The sequence below is a fragment of the Theropithecus gelada genome, chromosome 7b, assembly GCF_003255815.1.
Source record: "Theropithecus gelada isolate Dixy chromosome 7b, Tgel_1.0, whole genome shotgun sequence".
In the NCBI taxonomy this organism is placed as follows: Eukaryota; Metazoa; Chordata; class Mammalia; order Primates; family Cercopithecidae; genus Theropithecus; species Theropithecus gelada.
This window is the reverse complement of record NC_037675.1, coordinates 37,851,858-37,874,394: the sequence shown is the minus strand read 5'-3', so window position 1 is coordinate 37,874,394 and position 22,537 is coordinate 37,851,858. Positions and strand designations below refer to the sequence as shown.

Below are 22,537 nucleotides of genomic sequence, written 5' to 3'. Positions count from 1 at the left end.
AAACTTTCCAGTTTCTGTCTCTTGTCCTGTCTAGGGAAAAACAAAGAGGCACACAATTTATATGGGAAGATCTCAAATCATTGTTATAAATCATAACTCATTATAATGAAGATATGTATATTATTTTATAGAATCATTAGGTTGATTTGGAATTTTAAAAACCGTACCTTTTGATTTCCACTATACTCTGGTGGTGATTTTCAAGTCACTCTCTTTCCATAAACAGCTCCAGCTTCTCTCTGGTACTGTCCTGAGAAACCGGCCATTTCTGTTTTCCACTGAAGGATTTGGTTTTCTTTAAGACTATACTGACAGTCCCTTATGTTTGGAAGATTCTATTTCACTTTTATCAAACTAACAAAGACACATGCATGGAAATGACTTGAGCATATCTATGTATTGATCTTTCTAAAATTTTATACCTGGAACAGACTACACTGATCTTTTCAGCTGTGACTAAAATAGCTTGAAGGAAAAGAATGTTGTTTATTTAAGAGTCTTTTCCATGTTCCTAATTTGGTTTGAAATTTAATTCAGTAGACTCCATTTTTCGATTTCTTAGAACAGTTTGCTAGATTTATAGGCATGACATCTTCATTCTAAGGTTTGATGCATCTTACAAAAGAATGTTTGAAGAAACAGCAAAGGAAGCATTTTGATCTTTTCAGTTCCAAGCTGGCATAATAAAATTATCTTGCTGTGGAGCCTTTTTTATTTTAAACTTATATTAATAACTGAAGTAATGAGGGACTGTACAGTCAGTCACCAAGTTTATATGAGGAGAACTGAATTTGGAAATTCAGGATTCTTCCCTAATTCTTGTACCTACTCTAAGTACTAGAAAAGTCTCCCTATATACCCTGATAATGCTACATATATCTGGATACAGCTATATACAGAAATACTAGCATTTTAGCCTTAAATAGCTTTTCAACCAGAGCTTTTCAGTAGAAATGTAATATGAATCATACATATAGTTTTACATTTGCTAATAGCCATGTTTTTAAAAGCACAAAGTACTGCTTCCTACAATACAATGTCTTACAGGATGCAATGATTAAGTAAAATGTAGTCCTAGCAAAACAATGAAGTTATGTTTAGTGGAAAAATACTTTATCCTTCTTTAGTTCTTAAATATAAATTATTTAAAATAAAATGAAATAAATCCATTTCCTCAGCTGCTCTTGCCACATAACTGCTTGATAGCCACATGTGGCTAGTGACTGTCATATTGGACAGTGCAGTCTTAAATCTTTATGAATTTTACTCAAAGCTCTAGTGCTATTTTAATGATATTTTGTATGTAGTCATTATTTAGGAAAAACATGACGAAACAAATATAAATTGCTGTCTACAGATCTGCTAGAAATCTGGGTAAATAAAATCAGGCTTTGGCCTGATTTCTAAGCACACTTATTTCCCTGATTTTAGCTATGCAAGTGTGTGTATGCTGGGTTTGGCGGGGAGCTGAGAGAGAGGGGAAACTGGAACCATTTGATCAACCTGTGACTTTTAAAAACATAACCCTCTGCCACTTTCAATCCCATGATGAAGTCCTAGTAAATCTAAGCTTTTCTATATCCCAAGCCATGAAATTGATAATATGGGATATTGAGGAGGGGATGATGTTGGTTTCTATGTGTGGTGAAGGGCAGCAGTAGTAGGCCTTAGGAATATATTAATTGAAAAATAAATACCTTGTTACTCAAACTTAATGACAGTTTACATAAAACATGCAGCTTAAACTTAATACTAAGTAGAGTGAAAATAGATCTTTTCTCCCACTTTGTCTTTTTCCAGAGAGAGGAATATGATTGCTTTCTAGTACCCCTTTCCCTGAAAAAAGAGAAAAGGATACATATGTTATCACCAAAGACTTAGTAGTGTAGTAGGAAACAATAATTAGAGAAAAAAAAAAGCCCTTAAAATGAAATGTTTGGATTGTGTCCCTGGATATTCACACAATCTTTGTTGCACCTAAGGTTAGACAATTTACTGAACCCTCCCCACTTCCGTGTATGAGGCACTTTTCACACTGAATAACAGTGATGGGATGTGTGGAGTGATAATTTCTCATCCAGATGGTTGCTTAGGTAGCCTCTTTTGCTGTGAACTAATGCCAATAAAACAAATGTGAACGATCTTCAAAAAATGTGAAAGAGAAAATTGTGATTAGTTCTTTGGATGCAATACTCTATGGCATAGCTAATGTATTAGTTTGGTACAAAGAATTTTTTTCTGCCTAAGAAGTAATGTGGTGAAAATCGGATTCTGTGGTTATTTCTATGGTTTCTCTCTTACTGTTTTTATGAACATTTTCATTTTTCAGTGTAATAACTTGGATTCTGCATGGTGTTGTATTAGAAATATGCACTGGTCACAATACACAGTCATGTAGAAAGCAAGTGTCAGCTCTCTCAGTGGTGAAGCAATCCACCAGAAAAAAAAAAAAAAAATGCAACAGCGGACAACATCAGTCATATAGCTGAGGAGGAGTGAAAAGAGGGAAAGTTTTACCAGAAAATATGAAGATGTACTATTTGTACACCACTTGTTTTGAAGTGTCTGCAAATGCCCTCCTTGGCAAGCCGCCACCACTCAGCCTCTGCTGAAGGGGTTGGGCTTGGTAGCATGTTTGCATGATGTCTCTATCTCCTGGACATGGTTAAAGGAACCAGCATTAGACAGCTGACCCAAGGATAACCTCCTAGAGAATTGTAACTGTGATATGGTTTTGCAGTGAGAGAAACAGATGGCACTCCAAAAGTAGGATAAATTGAAGACAGTTTATACATGAGTTAAATGCAAAGGTTTGGTCAGGGTGAAAGAAAACCACAAGGAATAACTCAGGATCCTGGGGCTACCAGCACCAGGAGGTCACTCCAAGGCATGTGTGAAGGAGAAGATGAAAAACTTCAAAGATGAAAACGTTTTATCTTTGAGAAGTCTCCTTGATAGGAACAGTGAACTCCTGTTGACAGAGCCAGCAAGTCTGAGGAAGCCTTGTGGGAAGGAACCAGATGAATAAATATCCCAAACCCATTCTCCTGCCTCCTGTCACCTGCCAGGGTTCTTCATTAACCAAATTCAGCTGGAAGTAGGATAACACAGGACTCTTTTGAGGCAATCAATTCAAATCACCTCTCAGGGGAAGGAACAGAGTAGAAAGGGTTAGAGAGTGACCAGGTGTGGTGGTGCACACCTGTAATCCCAGCACCTTGGCGGGGAGAGGTGAGTGGATCACTTGAGCTCAGGAGTTCAAGACCAGCCTGGCCAACATGGTGAAACCCCATCTCTACTAAACTAAAAAAACTAGCCGGGTGTGGTGGGCGCCTGTAGTCCCAGCTACTCAGGCAGATGAAGCATGAGAATCATTTGAACCCATGAGGTGGAGGTTGCAGTAAGGTGAGATCTCACTACCCCATTCCAACCTGGGGGACAGAGGGAGACCCTCTCTTAAACAAACAAACAAAACAAAGAAAGGGGTAGAGAGTGGATCTGGAAGAGCTGATGAAAGATATTTGGCACACGTGGTACAGAAAGGAGTAGGTGGTGGGCACTAGGTTTGCATCATAGTACACCAAGACTTGGCACCGTTCTATCAAAGTTAGTGTGATGAGGGAGCAGGAAGCACGAGGACCAGGAGGAATCATCTTTAAAGAGGACTCATAGAGAGGCAGAGTCACAGTACAATTCTAATTCTTGTATCAGTTAAAGCACACCCAGTGCAGTAACAAAAAATCCCTAAGTTTCAGCAATTTGACCCATTTCAGCAATTTGACCCATAGAAGTAGAGTCACTTCAATAGTACAAAACAGGTTTTCCTGGATGGTAGCCGGTTTTCCTCAGTGTGTGATTTAGGGATCCAGGCTCCTCCTATCTGTGGCTCTGTACCCACTAGTGCTTTGGAACCCTCTGCTTCCAACTTGTGAGTGATACAGTCTTGATGTGACATGTGTCTCGTAAGGTGTATCGTGCAGGTGAAACAAAAAAGAAAATGAAGAAGTGTCACTTCTTAAAAGCCTCAGTCTGGAAGTGGTACATGTCACTTCTGCTTATATTTCACTGATAGGAGCTAGTCACATGAGCTATCCATGGATGTACAGGGAGCTGGGAGTATCCCTGGATATATCTAGCTGGGTGCATGTCTTCTAGAATCAACTTTATATGACAAAAAAAGGGAGCAGGAGGTTTTACTGGACAGTTGATCCCATCTGCATAGTTCCTCATGGATTTCCATACCTCAGTCCCAGTTCCAGAAGAAGACCTCACATTGTCACACATGGTCTCTGTCATAAACTACCTCCCGCTTTATGTGAGTCACCTTGAGACATATCAGTCCTAGCCACCAAATCCCTTGACAAAGGCATGAAGCCACATTCATTTAGGATAGGGTGTTGCAATGTAACAAAAAAGTCATCTTGTGCCTTCAGCTTTCCAGAAAGTTTAAACTTGGGATTCGAAATTGTTTTGTCTGTATTGCACTAGAGTGTAAAAGTGTGGTATCTTCAACTGTATACTTGCTTATCTGTGGTAAATTTTAAAAACATCTTCAGAAATCGCATAGCTTTTTTTTACGTTTATTATCAATTTAACAAAAATTATATACACCATGTTATTTTCATAGCCTTTTAACTCTGTTAATAGTTAACTGAAACCTAACCTGACACAAGTAATACCACTGACAAATATTTATTTGAACCAATCTTCATTGTAGAAAGTTATGTTGGCATTACATATTTAAAGTTGGGAATATACTGATTTCGCCACTGAAGGTACTCGTTTCTTCCCTTGCCTTATTTCAAAATTTGTCTATATTAAGGAAAATTAAAACACAAAAAAGGAAGGATCTGCCAACTACCCTAGAGAGTCTATCAAGATTTTTTTGAGATTTCAAAGCATGAAGTTGCAGCTGTCCCATGATTTCAGCCAGAATTTGACCTAATGCACATGAGTAAGAGCGGGCTTAGGAGGCCCAAAAGCGTTTGTACTGGGAAGCAGAACACGTTGTGGTGGTTTTTTCTTTCTTTCTCTTTTCTTCCACCGAAAGGGACAGTGCAGCAGCACCACAGCCAGCAGAAAAACCACCGTGATTCGGGCTGAATTCTGAAAATATAAAGGGTTTTCCACAGACATTTTCATACTTTTGTCAAATTGTCAAACTAAACATACATCTATGAAAATCTAAATAACAGACACATACCACATAGTCCATAATGCAGAAGTGAGAAACAAACATAAAAAGCACAGAAGGGCATTTTACTTGAAGAAGCAAACAGAAACACAATCCACAAAACAAACAGGGGAACAAAAGGAAGAGGGAATCGTTCAGGCTGGCGTCAGCTGTGCTTTGTGTCGTCGTCCTCGTCCTCATCCCCATCCTTATCCAAAGTTGTGATTAGATCTTGTTTGGCTTCCAGGAGCCACGGCACACTATTAAGCCCTTAGAGCAGAGGGATCCGGAAGGGACAGGCGCATATAGCCGCAGGCCATTGATGGTGCAAGAGGGGCTATACCTGAGAGTGACCACCTGGGCCTGTGGGAGAGAACACTACAGGAAAATGGAGGCCGTATGACTCCTCCTCCCCCCAGGACAGCCTGTTCTCAGGGAATGTTCAAACTTAGCCAGAGGCCACTTATCTTTGAACCTCAACTCTCTGACGTGGAAATGAGAAACAGAACACATAAGAAAAAGATCTGTGAGCAGCCCACACTGATGTTGCAAAGGCCAGACACTAATGTTCATGGACTTCACTCATGGTGTGGCCCCTCAGGCCCTCACCAAGAGCCATAATCAAGCTGGGTTCTCTGGTCCTTAGTCTACTGCTGATTTTGAGTGGTGAATTAAAGCACACAGGAGGAATGTGGCTGAGAAAGAGTGGGAGGAGGTGCCCGGAGCAGGGAGAGTGGCTTAGAGGCCAACACACTGATGTGCAAGAAATGAGACCTCACTGCCTAGCAAAAAGAGAGAAAACAGCACAAAACTATACAGGGAAAACCACCAGAAAAGCAATGTGAGGCAATTAGCATAGGGACTCGCCTGCCCAAGCCTTGCCAAGCTAGAGGAAAACACTGCGTAACAGAACAGGAGGGTAATTCCCATTCAAGAGGTCACCACTGACCCCGAAAATGCTACATTGGGCTCCTTGTATACTATTCAAGGAGGCAAGCAAGAATAAGACAAACCTGGGAAGACTTGCCTGTTATTAATGTTTGAATGCTACGTGTTTGTCTTATTGTAATACAAACTTCTGTGAGAGGGTTGGTGTCTTAGTAAAGCAGAGTTTAACACTTAGGTGCCCAGTACAGAGTAGGCACTCAATGAATGTTTGTTGGCTTGAATTATCTGTAAATTCCACTATTTGAGAACACTTTTTGCTCTTTTATACTCAATAATAATGTGTTACTTGGGAGTGACTGAAATTCCAAATGTTTAACTTGAATCTGCCCCCTTAAATTGCAGGAGGATTCGTTGAATGAGAGTGAGGGGAGTTTCATTAGATATGACAATTCACCCCAGCAGAAATTTAAAGAAGGAGATTTAATTTTTAGATATTTATGTAGATTTCTAACTTGGGTCCCATTTTAAAAGCATACATTATGTTTAATTTTTAATATTTTAGTAAACCTAGGTTTCCCATGACACCCAATTATCTAGATCTCAATTTGTAGAACAGAGAGTTACTTTCCAAAGGTAATTATGTTTTAAAATGCAAAGTTATATTTGCGTAAAAGCTGCTAGCTAAAGTCAGCATTTTACAAAATTAAATGACTTGGACTGTCTTGTAGTGTTGTTGCAACCCAGCAAAGCACCTGCCTATAATACTGCCAAACATATTAGTTGTCTTTTATTAAACATTTGTTAATTAGTGAAGCATAGTTTTCTTGTTCAAGTTCTGTGGACAAGTTGGGCCTGGTACTAGGTCGGATTAATTCATGCATCTCTTCTGTTGCCAGTATTCTAAGTGATTTTTGACTGTTTTTAACATGTAATTTGATGATAATGATGAAACCACACTCCTCCACTGGGTCTCTTTTGAGTGTGAGTTCATGACATAATGGAATGTTTATTATTAAAGGCTTTTAGTTAAGAGAAAGAGAAAGAGGAAGAGATCATGAAAGAGAGAGAAAGAGAGCTACAGAGCTCATTAGTTTATACTGGCCTTGATGATATTCCTCAGACATTCAGTACGCACTTAAACACTTGGAAACAAGGAAGCCCCATGGAATCGATGAATATAGACAGATCTTTTATTGTTGTTGTTGTTGTCCAGAATGTATCAATGCAGTTAGTTATGCGGAGAAGGCTAAAAGAGATCACATGAGATCACATGATGTCTTTTGCTCTCCAAACAGACCTGCATCTAAAACCTCCTACAAAGATGTCCATCTCTTCTCCCCGAAGGGGAGATCTCTCTCCATTCACAGTCTATACCCCTGGCAGTGAGGAATCAAATTAAATGGACACAGCTTCTTGGAAGCCTGGCTCGCTCTCCCCGGCACAGTTCATTGAGGGCTGCTTTTTTTTGGATTCCAGAGATCAACTTCATTGTCAGCTGGTTGATATTTAAGTGATTCTCTTTTTACTAATGAAAAAGCTTGACTTCAGAGAAGCACTTTTACTGGTCACTCACTGAACTAGAGATGAAATTTTTAGTACAGTACCACTGGAAGCAGAAAACTGCTTACTCTAGCCCGGTGCCCTTTTAGCTCCAAACTGGCATTTTTCTTTTCTAAGTGATCTTAATCCTACAAACATAAGGAAACTGTGAAGCTAGAGGACACACTGGGATAGATTATATATGTAAGAATGCTCTCAACGTTGAAAATGATATAAAAGTAAGCAGTATGACTACCATTTGTTTGTCAGTTTGGGGTTCAATCCATCCATGAAATGCTTTTGAAAATTGTGTCCTCATTTGAAAACTGGTAACAACCAATCCAAATCTTGGTAACATGTGAGGTCAATCTTGATATAAAAATAAAAACCTCCCTTGAAATTTTCCTCCACTATGATAAGAATAAGCATATTTTCTTCCTTATTAGCCAAGCTTATTATCTCCATTCCCCCAGTTTTTTCCTAGTATAAGCAATTATGCTTATGAATGTCAGGCAACCCACATTCTTTTTGTCTTTCTTTCTTTGATATTATTGAAAAGCATCCTTATCAGTGCTAAATAAACTATACAGTAGGTACACTTGATCACTTAAAATAAAATAGAGTAGTATATTAAGTCTCCAGAGACTCCATATTCTCCAACAGACTCCCTCACTGGGCCCCTGGCTCCTGTTCTCTAGTGCATAGTTTCTGTAGAGTGGCTCAGTTCCCAGGGCCAGTGAGAAGGTTCTGGCAGTTTTAACTACATTCAAATTCCCTGTTCTGGAAATCTGTTTTGGAAGCTAGAAACCAAGAACTTCAGTCTCCTTCTGAACAATGAGCTAAGGTTCAACAGGTAAGGATGGTGTTTTGTGCTTCTTATTCACTAGGCAGTAGATGCTATTGGTAAATACAGGAAAAACTTGTGGACTCAAGGGGGTTGCTTGGGAGAATCAGAGAGAGAAGATGCACAGGTAACTTTTTTGGGTTGGGGGGTCAAATTTTTAAAACTGTAATCACTTGAAAAATGCAGGAAAACTATGATACTTGTCTTGACTATAGTAATTTTAATAGCTGATTGCTGAGATTGGTGTGATCCTCTCTGTTCTCATTACCTTGATAATGGGCTCTATTTCCAGTCTGATTCATCCTTCCCCCATTTCCCAAATATGAGTTGGATTCATGGTAATTAACCACTGTAATGGCCAGCCTAGGTCAGTGCAGGTGGGACAAGGTAGTAAGAGCATGTGGATTTGAAGTCATTTGTTCGCATTAAATATGAAGTTTAAATATGTGTATACATACATACATATGTATGTTCAAAGAGTGGTCGCACGATAATCTGATATTAAGCATAGTTTTATGATGTGACATGTATTTTACAAAGCAAAATAATTGAAAGTTATGCTAGTCAAGCTTTTGTTTAATGGAGACCAGTTTATGATTGGAGCATTTTAATTATACAGCTATGTTAATTAGCCTATTTTATTACTTGTGGTTTAACATTATTAGATTTAGGTTGTAATCTCTAATGATCATTTGCCTCTGACTTGTTAACTAGCATATTGTCATTAAGATAAATTTTAGAATTATATTGTCAGTGTGTTAGTTATTATCCCATCAGTAATATAAACAAGTAGAAGAACTTGTGCCAGATGGTGGAATAAACTCTCTTATCACAATTCATTTTGCAATCTCAAATTTTCATAGATTCTAAATACTAGAAAGACCATATGTCTTGTAATTGTGAAAGATGTACAAAGCTAGATCTATTTCACCATACTCATGAAGGATGTGTAAGTAAATGTTTATTGTAATGAAATCTGTGGTTGACAAAATGACAAACTATTTATAGGATATTTAAGTGTACTGTAAGACTCTGAATTGTAAAGTGTACAGTCACAAAATATCAGTCTTTAAATCTCCTTGGCTTGTGAAAGGAACTGCAATTAGATGTGTCTAGGATCACAGGAAATTACTTAAAGTATGTTCAGGCTATCAGGGTTGATCTGATATTTCAGAGAGATAGTATTTTTGAGGCTCTGTTAAAAAACATGTTCAAAATTACATAGCACAGAGGATTTTCTATGCCTTTGTGGCCTTGCCAAGATGTTGTTACTTTATCTGTAGTAATTATCTAGGCTGACTGAGCACTCCAGGATACATATTTTTTCAAATTATAAACTGTTTTATAATAACATAGAGACATTTATTGGTCTCCTTTACAGTATATAAATGTTAAGCCAATACATACCCCTGCCCACCTACACCTAATAAAGACATACAGATTCTAAACAGGCAAAGAACGTCTTAATTTTAATCGGGTATGGGTTTCTGTGTCTTGCGGAAATGACTAAGCAACAATCAGGAAAAATATCTGTCTTTCCCTAGATTTTTAGAATAATTTGATAAGCAGCCAAATATGTCTGAGTACTGCTTTTGAACTTCAGTCAGTGATCACTGCTTGGATAGAGCCAAACTCCATGACCTCAGTGGACTTGTTAGCTTTATTCTGGAGTGTTAATTGATGCCAGGCTTAGAATGTGAAAGCAACAAGCAAAGGCAATGCTTAAATTGCAGGTGAACCAAGTTCCTAGAATCTCTATTTAACATGCATACTCTACCTTGTTTTATAGTTAATTATAAACTAACATCTCCTGTCCCCCACCTTGGTTTGTTCACTTCTAGAGGGCAGGACCTGGGTGTTATTCATCTTTGGGGCCTCCAAACCCTTAACCTTGTTCCTTGTACAGATGGGGAGCTCAGTAAATACTGAGACAAAAATTCATGTCTGGAACTATAAACCACACCTTCGAACATGATTAGAGGCCCTGTTGATCTCAGTCAGTGCTAAGGCAATGTTATGTAGTTATTATTATTATTTTTGGTTTGGTTTGGTTTGGTGTTTTGTTTTGTTTTGTTTTCGAGACAGAATCTCGCTCTGTTGTCCAGGCTGGAGTGCAGTGGCATGATCTCTGCTCACTGCAACCTCCACGTCTTGAGTTCAAATGATTCTCCTACCTCAGCTTCTTGAGTAGCTGGAATTACAGGTGTCTGCCACCATGCCCAGCTGATTTTTGTATGTTTAGTAGAGAGAGGGTTTCCCCATGTTGGCCAGGCTAGTCTCAAACTCCTGACTTTAAGTAATCCACCTGTCTCGGCCTCCCAAAGTGCTGGGATTACAGGCGCAAGCCACCACACCCAGCCAGTGTGGATTATTGTTATATTTAATCTGAAGTGAAAACAAAATCGCCGCAGCTAAATTTTTTTAAAAACTACCATTCACATTACAAGATACTTCAACTTGGAAGAGTAAAGCTATGGACATAGAGAAATATTAGAAGGAAACCATCCCCCACCCATCCCTGCCCAGTACTTGCTAAAAAAAAAAAAAAAAAACTATCTTCAAAACCAGCAGTGTCATCTTTCCACCATCTGATGTGCTCTTTCTGGAGGGATGAGAAAGGCACAGGCCCCAGTGCTTATCTCCTGTGGAAAGATGCTATTTCTCCTCTTGGATGGTGATTTTTCAGAAAATGGAAAACAAACATACATGGTGGGAATTCTTCTGAAGATGTGCTTTCTCGGGTCTTTGCCCAGAGTTGGTGAGGTCGGTGTGTACACGTAAATTTCAAAACCTCAGACATGTCTTTGCATGTTTGGTCTGACTTTGGATATGCTCAACCAACTCATAAGAAAGCAAACATACTCTGTAGGCGCAACATCTAATTTCAGTAAGAAAGGCTAATTACAGTGAATTAAAATCTTTATTTAATCTTCCTACAGTTATCCTTTTAATGTGTTCTGTAATTGCAAACCTTTAGTCTGTTAATCTCTGATTCATTAGTGGGCTTCTTAAGTGTTTATTGAGGAACACGTGTAATATTCAGGTAATTACTAATAATCTTTGTTCATGGCACATTCACAGAAATCTCTGCAGGGAGTTTCATTAGGCTCATCACCACTTATCATCAGTATACAACTTTTCCTAGCAGTCTCCCACCTCTAGAAAGGATGGAATTTGGGGCCTTTAGAATACAAAAGGCAAGGTCTATTCTCCCTTATGGCTAACAAACTCAAATATTAATTTTTATTATTTTTATTTTGTGTGCTGCTCTCCCTCAAATCAAATTGTCCCATTTTATTGCTGAGGATAAAGGCAGAGGGATTAAATTACAAGTCTCACCAGTTTACACTGTGAGTCAGTGGCAGCACTGGAATTGCAACCAGTGGCTCCCAGTCTGTGTCTCGGTTCCTCAAAGTGCTTCACCTCCTTTGACACAAAGGTGGAATTTTTATGTAGCCTAGTGTATTGTGGCATAAATTGCCAGTGAAGGGGGAAAAGTGGCACTTAAGGCTGGCTTTGGTGGTAAGGATCTGCTGCATTTTCATCCTAAACAAAAACAAACCTTCTGATCTCCTTTTTGATTGCTGAAATCCTTATAAGAGGGGACACATTTTGACAGATGGCACATTAAAGTAGAAGTCACAATAAGGATGAATGATGGATGTGAATGTGTTTCCAAAAGCAGAGCTGAATGGAAGAAGGCAGAAGAGAGCACAGAAACGCTACTGAACTAAGAAGTGATCCAGGGGTGACACCAGAAATGCTCTTTACCTATCTCACTGATTTGCTTAGGGATTGGTGGCAGTGCCAAAGGGGTGGCTTGGAATGGCTTCCCACTGCTAGTCTCCATCAGTTCCCTCTCCCAAAGCACCCCAAATAATCATATGATCTAACTAAAAAGCAGCAGAGTGTGTGCTATGCAAATGTAGCCTCAGGACAAATCCTATCATCTACCCCAGTCCAACCCTTTGTAATTCAATTACTGCATATTCATATAAAGATAGGACTATATAAGTTATATTAGGTTGGTGCAAAAGTAGTTGCGGTTTTGGCCATTAAAAGATTGAGTGTTAGGCACCATTGAAAGTAATGGCCAAAACCACGATGACTTTTGCACCAAATGTATAATATATAAGTTATATATGTACAAATATATTTCTAAAGCCTCCACTCACCAGAACGTTCAGTATTCGTTAAGAAGATGATAGATATAAAATTACTTTGGAAATAAAGGCACCGCATAAATTTGAGACTTTAGAATTTTCAAACACCTTGTCTTGAGACTTTTAAGACAGCAAAGCCATTTTATTTTATTTTAATTTATTTTTATTTTTATTTTTTGAGTCAGAGTCTCGCTCTGTCCCCCAGGCTGGAGTGCAGTGGCGTGAACTTGGCTCACTGCAAGCTCCGCCTCCTGGCTTCACATCATTCTTCTGCCTCAGCCTCCCATGTAGCTGGGACTACAGGCACCTGCCATCACGCCCAGCTAATTTTTTTTTTTTTTTTTTGTATTTTTTAGTAGAGATGAGGTTTCACCATGTTAGCCAGGATAGTCTCGATCTCCTGACCTCATGACCTGCCCACCTCAGCCTCCCAGAGTGCTGGGATTACAGGCATGAGACTTTTAAGGCAGCCAAGCCATTTTATTTCTTACAGACATATCTTTCTTTTGGCCATATCTTCAGAAGTACTCAAACAAGCGGAAGTGGTATATCTATGCTGAGACTGAGTCACAGACTAGTTTAAAATAGAATATCACTGAGCACACAATGAAGACAGTGCAAAATGCTGCAGTCATGATTCTCAGCTAATTTAGAAAAAAATGCTTCAATTAGTGCAAACATTTTTTGTCTTTAAAAAATATGCTCGTACATTTGTTTGGGAACATTGAGAAGCCCTTCCTTACCCTGGTGGTTACCACAGTAACTCACTCAGTATTGTGGCTGGTAAATGACAGGGCCTGTTTCCTCCCATTGGTTAAGTGTGTGCAGTCCTTTCGCTATGAGAACAGCCACAGATAGGTATCTGGCTCCTTTGCAATGTAGCCTAGGGTTTGAGCCACACTCCTGTCTCTTGTGTGTGATTCTGATCGGATGTTAGGCACCAAATATGTCCCAAGTGTTACATCATTGTCCACTCTGTCAGTGTGGCAGCAAGTTTCCATTCTAATAAAAGAAGTTACTCAGATATATATTCCATATGTATTTAAGCTGCTTTTATTAGGACAATGGAGAAGTCCAACCCTTTCTTCTAAATGCAATCAAGAGTGGTGTGGCTTTGCCTTTGTAATTTTACAAGGGTTTGTATTACGTAACTGGAAAATTGTCTCCCTGAGTATAGAGAGAATTTGTTAGCAGAAAATGCAGCTTGGAACATGGTGATGTAAAGCTTCAATCCAAGAGAGAAACCTTTTAAGTTGCTGAAATGTAGAGCAGAGGAAGAAGGAAATTGCTGTTTTACATGATTGACCAAAATGCACTGTAATTATATCAACTTGAAACAGATTCCTGAGAAGAGCTGATAACTCTGTGATCAGAATAAGTCATGTGTAATGGAACAAAATACTGCAACCAAATACTGCAAGTGCTTTCTCTGCAAAGCGTAGATATGATGTATGTGAGAAGTACAGTAGAAGAGACAACTGTTCTTACCTTAGCCTGTGTAATGGGGCCTCTCGCTGCTTTAGCATAGCTAAGAATGGAAGGGAAGCTTTACTGGGGCATTAGTAGTTACCATGCCTGCCCATCCTTTTGCATTGCTCATGCAGCACGGTTTATGGACTGTGCTCCTATAATGTTATTTTGATGTTGCCGCTCCTGGTTGTAATTAACTCAGCGTCACTCATCAGACAGTCAGCTCCTAAATGAAGCACTCCTCAAGGATTTCATGGACTTTCTTGTTGCCTGTTCGAAAATCTGTGGGTAAAGTTTAATTGCAGATATGTAGCCCAAAGGTAGTCTTTCTTTATTTCCCCTCTCCCTTTCCCTTCCATTGTCTCTGCTAAGTACTATTTCCCACCCATAAATAGCCGATTATCCCCAATAAGAGTGGTGCTAGCATCTGATGCTCTGAAACACTATTTCTAAACATCTGATACTCTGAAATGCTATTTCTAAACAATAGGTTTTGTTTATGGTGATCATCTATTTGCACATCTCCTTCACCTTACTGAAAGCTTCTACAAGGCAGGCTTTGTCTTATTTCTTTACAAGCCCCCAAATAGAAGAGTGTGTTCAAGAACTCTTATTAACTGAATGAATGATAGATAGGAAATATGATCTATTTGGTTCTGCAAAGAGAAAAAGAAATTGCAACTAGTGAGTGAAGTGCCTAGACTTGTGAAATCATCATACTCTGTATTCACGTTTGCACAAGCTGTCAGAAAACCCACCTGGGAATTACCTGGGCATGCAGATATCATAGGCAAAGCTGAGATCTCTAACCACAGAAGGGAAGGAAAGGCTAAGGTTGAATGTCTAGACATAGGACATGCTTGCCTGGCCCATCTGCTGACTTGTTCACAGACCCGTCTGGAACCAGGGCCGTGCAATTGTGCAATGGCCATCCTGAGGTAGCTGAAGTGCTGACCTGAGCAGCAGAAAAGGTCAAGTGCTTTATACTGGGCTTTGACTTTAGCTCCTATATACCTTCTACCAAACCACTTCAGGTCTCCATGCACCCTGAGCAAACAAGTGCATGCAGCAAGCAGAGTACTGTGACATTTTCCCAAAGGAAATGCGGGGTTGGTGGCTGTGGTGTTCGCTTCCCCGTTAGAAAGGATGGCTTTCCCTTACTGGCCATTGTTCCTGTCATCTCCCCACCTGGAATGCTTCCTCCTGATTTACTCTCTGACTCCCATGAGGAGTCAGCTCAAATCCTTCTCTTTCCTGAAACCCTTGCTGACCCTCTGCAGAAAGCGGTAATTGCTCCCCTTGTGAACACCTGGACAACCCGGTGCCGATGCTACTTCACATTTTGCATATTTCCTCTTATATTGTTATTTTTTTTCTTCATATTTCTTTCTTGTGCGTCTTGAGGTTGAAGGTAATACCATGGGTTTTTTTAAAACCTGTAGCATCTTAAATCATATGGCACACATTAAGAAAATAATTCGTAATTTGGGAAAATATATCTAGAAAGGAATTTACTGAGATAAATGAACTTAAAGCTTATTACAGATATTATGAAAAGCATCTATGCTTATCTAATACTTGCATAATATATAAAACTATTTTGAATAATTTTTTAAAAAAACAGAGTCTTGGTTTTTCCCACTAGATGTAAGAAAGGATTTTATACTCAACAATGAATATAGGTTACAAATATGCAAATACAGAAATGAAGATTCTTATTTGAACTGAACAAAAGTCATATTTTGGAAATTGCTCTGTATGTTTCAAAGTAATTTGTTGTCTAGGGGTAGTGGCTCATGCGTGCAATCCCAGCACTTTGGGAGACCGAGGTGGGAGGATTGCTTGAGCCCAGAAGTTCCATACCAGCTTGGGCAAGAAGGGAAGACGCCACCTCTACAAAAAAATTTTTTTAAATTAGCTAGTCATGATGGTGCATGCCTGTAGTCCCAGCTCAGGAGGCTGAAGTGGGAAGATCCCTTGGGCTTGAGCTTAGGAGTTCGAAGATGCAATGAGCTGTGATCGTACCACTGCACTCCACCCTGGGTACAGAGCAAGACCCTGTCAAAAAAAAAAAAAAGGAGAATATGTTAAATGTGTCATTTTAAAAAATTATGGAGAAAAAGGACTACCCAACAAGCTTGCCCCTTTCATTATATTCCTGTTGCCGTTATTTATATTCTAGCACCATTATTTCTCACCCAGACTATCGTATCTCCTTCCTGATTGTTCTCTCTGCCATACTCCCATTCTAATCCATCCAATTGGTCAATAGGTACTCATTTAGAGATTTGTATTGCAAAGAACTCTGCTGGAAGACTGAACTCCCACGTCTCTGAACAGTACTGTTCACAAAATTCTTCACAGTACTTTTCAGTACTTCTTCACAAACACATGTAGCAACTTTTCACTTTACAAAACCAAATGTAATTCCAGCATTGCTTTGCTTTTCAGTATTATACCACACTCACTCTGGCCATATGCCCAACTACTTCAGTCAAAGCAGTACATTCATTCTTCTGTCTGATATGTGTCAGTTTGCAGCATAATTCTGTGAGGCCTAGAACTATAAAATATATTATTCCTAGAAGTAGACGTTGCGTTCATATCATCAAGCCAACAATCTAAGAAAAGCATTTTGAACTAAATAACATCAGAAGTATTTTTGAAAAGTTCTTTTTCAAAAGCAGGTAAAATTGTGGAGGGAATTCCCTCCCACAGAAGGAACAAGAGCCCTAACTTACAACAGGAACAATAAAGTAAAGCACAAGGAATAGGCAGGCTAAAGAACCCAAAGTATAGAGAACTCAGGTATGGGAGAAATGAGAGTACTTGTTATAAACCTCTTAAGAAACAAACTCCAGAGCAAATACAAAACAAAAAGATAAAACTCTTGTACTGGAAACTTCCACATTTGGAGGGCTAAGAGTTCAGAGATGCATGATCATATGCAAAAAGAAGAAAAAAGAATTTAACTTTCAAAAATGGGGCACATGTTTATTGAGCTCTAATTATATGCAGGGCACTATGCTTCTCTGAAGATCCAGGTAGCCTGAACTACCCAGAATGATCAATCTTGTTCCATCATGGAGTAGTGATAGTAAACTGTAGAGTAATACAATCCAATATACAACCCCAACTCTTGCTTCAAATGCAGACTCCTGCCTGCCAGAATGAATTCCAAATTTACAATCAGGATCAAAGTTAGGCCCTATTAGCTACTCTGTAATTTTTTTTTAATATTAAGTTCTGGGATACCTGTGCAGAATGTGCAGATTTGTTGCATAGGTATACGTGCACCATGGTGGTTTGCCGCACCTATCAACCCGTCTTACAGGTTTTAAGCCCCACATTCATTAGGTATTGTCCTAATGCTCTCCCTCCTCTTGCCCCACGGCCCCCGACAGGCCCCAGTGTGTGATGTTTTCCTCCCTGTGTCCATGTGTTCTCACTGTTCAACTCCCACTTATGAGTGAAAACATGCTGTATTTGGTTTTCTGTTCCTGTGTTAGTTTGCTGAGAATGATGGCTTCCAGCTTCATCCATGTCCTTGCAAAGGACATTAACTTATTCTTTTTTGTTGCTGCATAGTAGTCCATGGTGTATATGTGCCACATTTTCTTTATCCAGTCTATCATTGATGGGTATTTTGGTTGGTTCCAAGTCTTTGCTATTGTAAATAGTGCTGCAATAAACATACATGTGGATGTGTCTTTATAGTAGAAGGATTTCTAATCATTTGGGTATATACTAGGTAATGAGATTGCTGGGTCAAATGGTATTTCTGGTTCTAGAACCTTCAGGAATCGCCACACTGTCTTCCACAATGGTTGAACTAATTTACACTCCCACCAACAGTATAAAAGTGTTCCTGTTTCTCCACATCCTCACCAGCATCTGTTGTTTCCTGACTTTTTAATAGTTGCCATTCTAACTAGCGTGAAATGGTATCTCATTGTGATTTTGATTTGCATTTCTCTATTGCCTAGTGATGTTGAGCATTTTTTCATATGTTTGTTGGCCGCATAAGTGTCTTCTTTTGAGAAGTATCTGTTCATATCCTTTGCCTACTTTTTGATGGGGTTGTTTGGTATTTTCTTGTAAATTTGTTTTGGTTCCTTGTAGATTCTGAATATTAGACAGGCTACTCTGTATTTTTAACCTTTGTGCTAAATTGCCATCAAGGGACACTTATTAAGATAGGAAATAGCACTATTGTTTCATATGTATACTCAGAATTCTGAATTCTACATTAAAACATCTATAATATTTGTGTATGCTTTTCACAAAAGGAAAAAGCTTAAATGCCTCAGGGCAAATCTGCCTGGCTAAGAAATAGATGTAAATACATTTTTTCCTTTACATCCCTTGTAAGTTGGATTCCTAGGTATTTTATTGTCTTTAAAGCAATTGTGAATGGAAATTCATTCATGATTTGGCTCTCTGTCTGTTACTGGTATATAAGAATGCTCTTCAAGGAGAACTACAAACCACTGCTCAGTGAAATAAAAGAGGACACAAACAAATGGAAGAACATACCATGCTCATGGATAGGAAGAATCAATATCCTGAAAATGGCCATACTGCCCAAGGTAATTTATAGATTCAATGCCATCCCCATCAAGCTACCAATGAGTTTCTTCACAGAATTGGAAAAAACTGCTTTAAAGTTCATATGGAACCAAAAAAGACCCCGCATTGCCAAGACAATCCTAAGTCAAAAGAACAAAGCTGGAGGCATCACGCTACCTGACTTCAAACTATACTACAAGGCTACAGTAACCAAAACAGCATAGTACTGGTACCAAAACAGAGATATAGACCAATGGAACAGAGTCCTCAGAAATAATACCACACATTTACAGCCATCTGATCTTTGACAAACCTGAGAAAAACAAGAAATGGGGAAAGGATTTCCTATTTAATAAATGGTGCTGGGAAAATTGGCTAGCCGTAAGTAGAAAGCTGAAACTGGATCCTTTCCTTACTCCTTATATGAAAATTAATTCAAGATGGATTAGAGACTTAAATATTAGACCTAATACCATAAAAACCCTAGAAGAAAACCTAGGTAATACCATTCAGGACATAGGCATGGGCAAAGACTTCATGTCTAAAACACCAAAAGCAATGGCAACAAAAGCCAAAATTGACAAATGGGATCTAATTAAAGTAAAGAGCTTCTGCACAGCAAAAGAAACTACCATCAGAGTGAACAGGCAACCTACAGAATGGGAGAAAATTTTTGCAATCTACTCATCTGACAAAGGGCTAATATCCAGAACCTACAAAGAACTCAAACAAATTTACAAGAAAAAAAACAAACAACCCCATTGAAAAGTGGGCAAAGGATATGAACAGACATTTCTCAAAAGAAGACATGCACACAGCCAACAGACACGTGAAAAAATGCTCGTCATCACTGGCCATCAGAGAAATGCAAATCAAAACCACAATGAGATACCATCTCACACCAGTTAGAATGGCAACTATTAAAAAGTCAGGAAACAACAGGTGCTGGAGAGGATGTGGAGAAATAGGAACACTTTTACACTGTTGGTGGGACTGTAAAGTAGTTCAACCATTGTGGAAAGCAGTGTGGCGATTCTTCAAGGATCTAGAACTAGAAGTACCATATGACCCAGCCATCCCATTACTGGGTATATACCCAAGGGATTATAAATCATGCTGCTATAAAGACACATGCACACGTATGTTTATTGCAGCACTATTCACAATAGCAAAGACTTGGAATCAACCCAAATGTCCATCAGTGACAGACTGGATTAAGAAAATGTGGCACATATACACCATGGAATACTATGCAGCCATAAAAAAGGATGAGTTCATGTCCTTTGTAGGGACATTGGATGCAGCTGGAAACCGTCATTCTCAGCAAAGTATCGCAAGAACAGAAAACCAAACACTGCATGTTCTCACTCATAGGTGGGAACTGAACAATGAGATCACCTGGACTCGGGAGGGGGAACATCACACACCAGGGCCTATTGGGGGGGCGGGGGAGGGATTGCATTGAGAGTTATACCTGATGTAAATGACGAGTTGATGGGTGCTGACGAGTTGATGGATGCAGCACACCAACATGGCACAAGTATATATATGTAACAAACCTGCACATTATGCACATGTACCCTAGAACTTAAAGTATAATAATAAAAAAAAAATTTTTTAATACATTTTTTCTATAGATTTCATTAAATTACAGAGAAATGTAATTTTAAAGGCTATGAAAATAAGGTGAAGATTATGTAATGCTAATAAATGAATAAAATCCATACCAAAGCAGAATATTCTAGATTAATCTGAAAAGCTGTTTCTAAGACTTTAAAAAATGAGAAAAGCCATTTGGCAAAATCTTTAACTTAGAGTTTTTGGTTTGATTTTCCTTCTAGGTTTCAGATTCAGAGATGTGCAACTGATCCAAACAGTTATAAAAGCTTGGTAGACAGCTTTCAAATGATTTTCCAAATGGAAGGGTATGTATATTCTTCATATAGCCATTTTAATATGTTTTTACTTAACATGTTTTCTCATTTTGAATGGTTTATTTTCCTAGTCTTACTAGGGGCAAAATACTTAAAAGGGTAACTTTCTACTTTGTTATGCTTTTCCTAATAACGTGATTGAAAACTGAATGTTTGGCCGGGCGCGGTGGCTCAAGCCTGTAATCCCAGCACTTTGGGAGGCCGAGACAGGCGGATCACGAGGTCAGGATATCGAGACCATCCTGGTTAATACGGTGAAACCCCGTCTCTACTAAAAAGTACGAAAAACTAGCCGGGCGAGGTGGTGGGCGCCTGTGGTCCCAGCTACTTGGGAGGCTGAGGCAGGAGAATGGCGTGAACCCGGGAGGCGGAGCTTGCAGTGAGCTGAGATCTGGCCACTGCACTCCAGCCTGGGCGACAGAGCGAGACTCCGTCTCAAAAAAAAAAAAAAAAAAAGAAAACTGAATGTTTATATAATGGAAACTACCACAAAAAGATATTAATAAGTAGTTTAATGACTAGAGGACAATTTTTAATTTATGCCACTAGGGTTGTTTAAAGTTTCTATAACTGGGGCTCTCTAAACTCAATAGTTCTTTATTTTGGTACTGTAATATAATGTCCAAATTCATTCCCCATTCACACTCTAGTTTATGAATATGCAAATAAAACAGATCTGTATCAAAAATTGATGCATCAAGGCTGGAAGCAGTGGCTCACACCTGTAGTTCCAGCTACTTGGGAGGCTTAGGTGGGAGGATTGCTTGAGCCCGAGAGGTGCAGGTTGCAGTGAGTTAGGATTGCGCCACAGCACTATAGCCTGGGCGACAGCAAGACTGTCTTTAAAAAAAAAATCGATGCATCCAATTAATTATCTGATCTATTAAATGATCAAATAAATAGAATATTTGTTTATATAGGCTAAAATTATCTTCAATGTGTTAGATTCAGTTAAAAACTGTATCCAATAAACATATGTGTGCACATGTCTATTGGAAGTGAGGGACTAGGGGAGGGATAGCATTAGGAGAAATACCTAATGTAGATGACTGGTTGGTGGGTGCAGTAAACCACCATGGCATGTGTCTACCTATGTAACAAACCTGCACGTTCCTCACATGTATCCTAGAATTTGAAGTATAATAAAAAAAAAATTTTAAACTATCCAGTATAATTTTTCAAAGAATATTGTACTTGCTTTTGGAAGTTGTTTTTATAAGAAAATTGTTGAAAAAATAATCTTTCAAATATGTAACAGGAATAATAATAACTAGTATATATTTAGCTTCTATTATGTAGTGGGGATTCTTCTTACAACTGTATTATGTAGGTTCTGTTGGGTTCCATTCCAATTGGACAGATAAAGAAGACTCAGAGAAGTTAGTAAGTTTCACATTTCTGGTGAGTAGTGGAGCTGGGAATCAAATCTAGGTCTGCTTGACCCTAAAACCCATGCTCTTAACTGCTGTAGATCACTACTTGTCTTGCCAGGTTACACTATAAATACTATTCTGCTAATCATTTATTTCAGTTAAACTTGTATTATGGATATCTTTCCATGCCAGTATATTCTCTTTAACAACATAGTAATTTATTTTATCTATATGTTGCAATTTATTAATCTCTATGGTAGACCTTTAGGTTGCTTCCAAATTCTTGCTATTATAAACAATAGTGCAATAAATATTTTCATACTATCTTTGCACATTTGTATCTATTTATATATTTTAATATATAGTATATTTTGATATATTGACATATATATTTATATAACTTTTACATATTTTTATAGTTTTAATATATTAGTACAATAAAGTACATTGTTAGCTGTGGACTTGCAGGATCAAATGATATGCATGTTTTATATGAGAGATGTTGACAAATTACCTTCCAAAAAGTATGTACTGATTTTATACCCTTAAGATTTGAAACTTCTTATTTCTTCACACACTCTCAA

The 22,537-nt window shown here is 38.6% G+C and overlaps 1 protein-coding gene across 2 annotated transcripts in view; it reads left to right on the top strand.

The window, feature by feature from the left end:
• Positions 1 to 22,537, top strand: part of SLC25A21 (solute carrier family 25 member 21) — a 507,705-nt gene that overhangs the window by 344,214 nt on the left and 140,954 nt on the right. For both annotated transcript variants that reach the window (XM_025391998.1, XM_025391997.1), the window contains exon 3: positions 20,488 to 20,571. In XM_025391998.1, the coding sequence (XP_025247783.1) occupies positions 20,488 to 20,571 (84 nt within the window). The remainder of the gene's footprint in view (positions 1 to 20,487; positions 20,572 to 22,537) is intronic.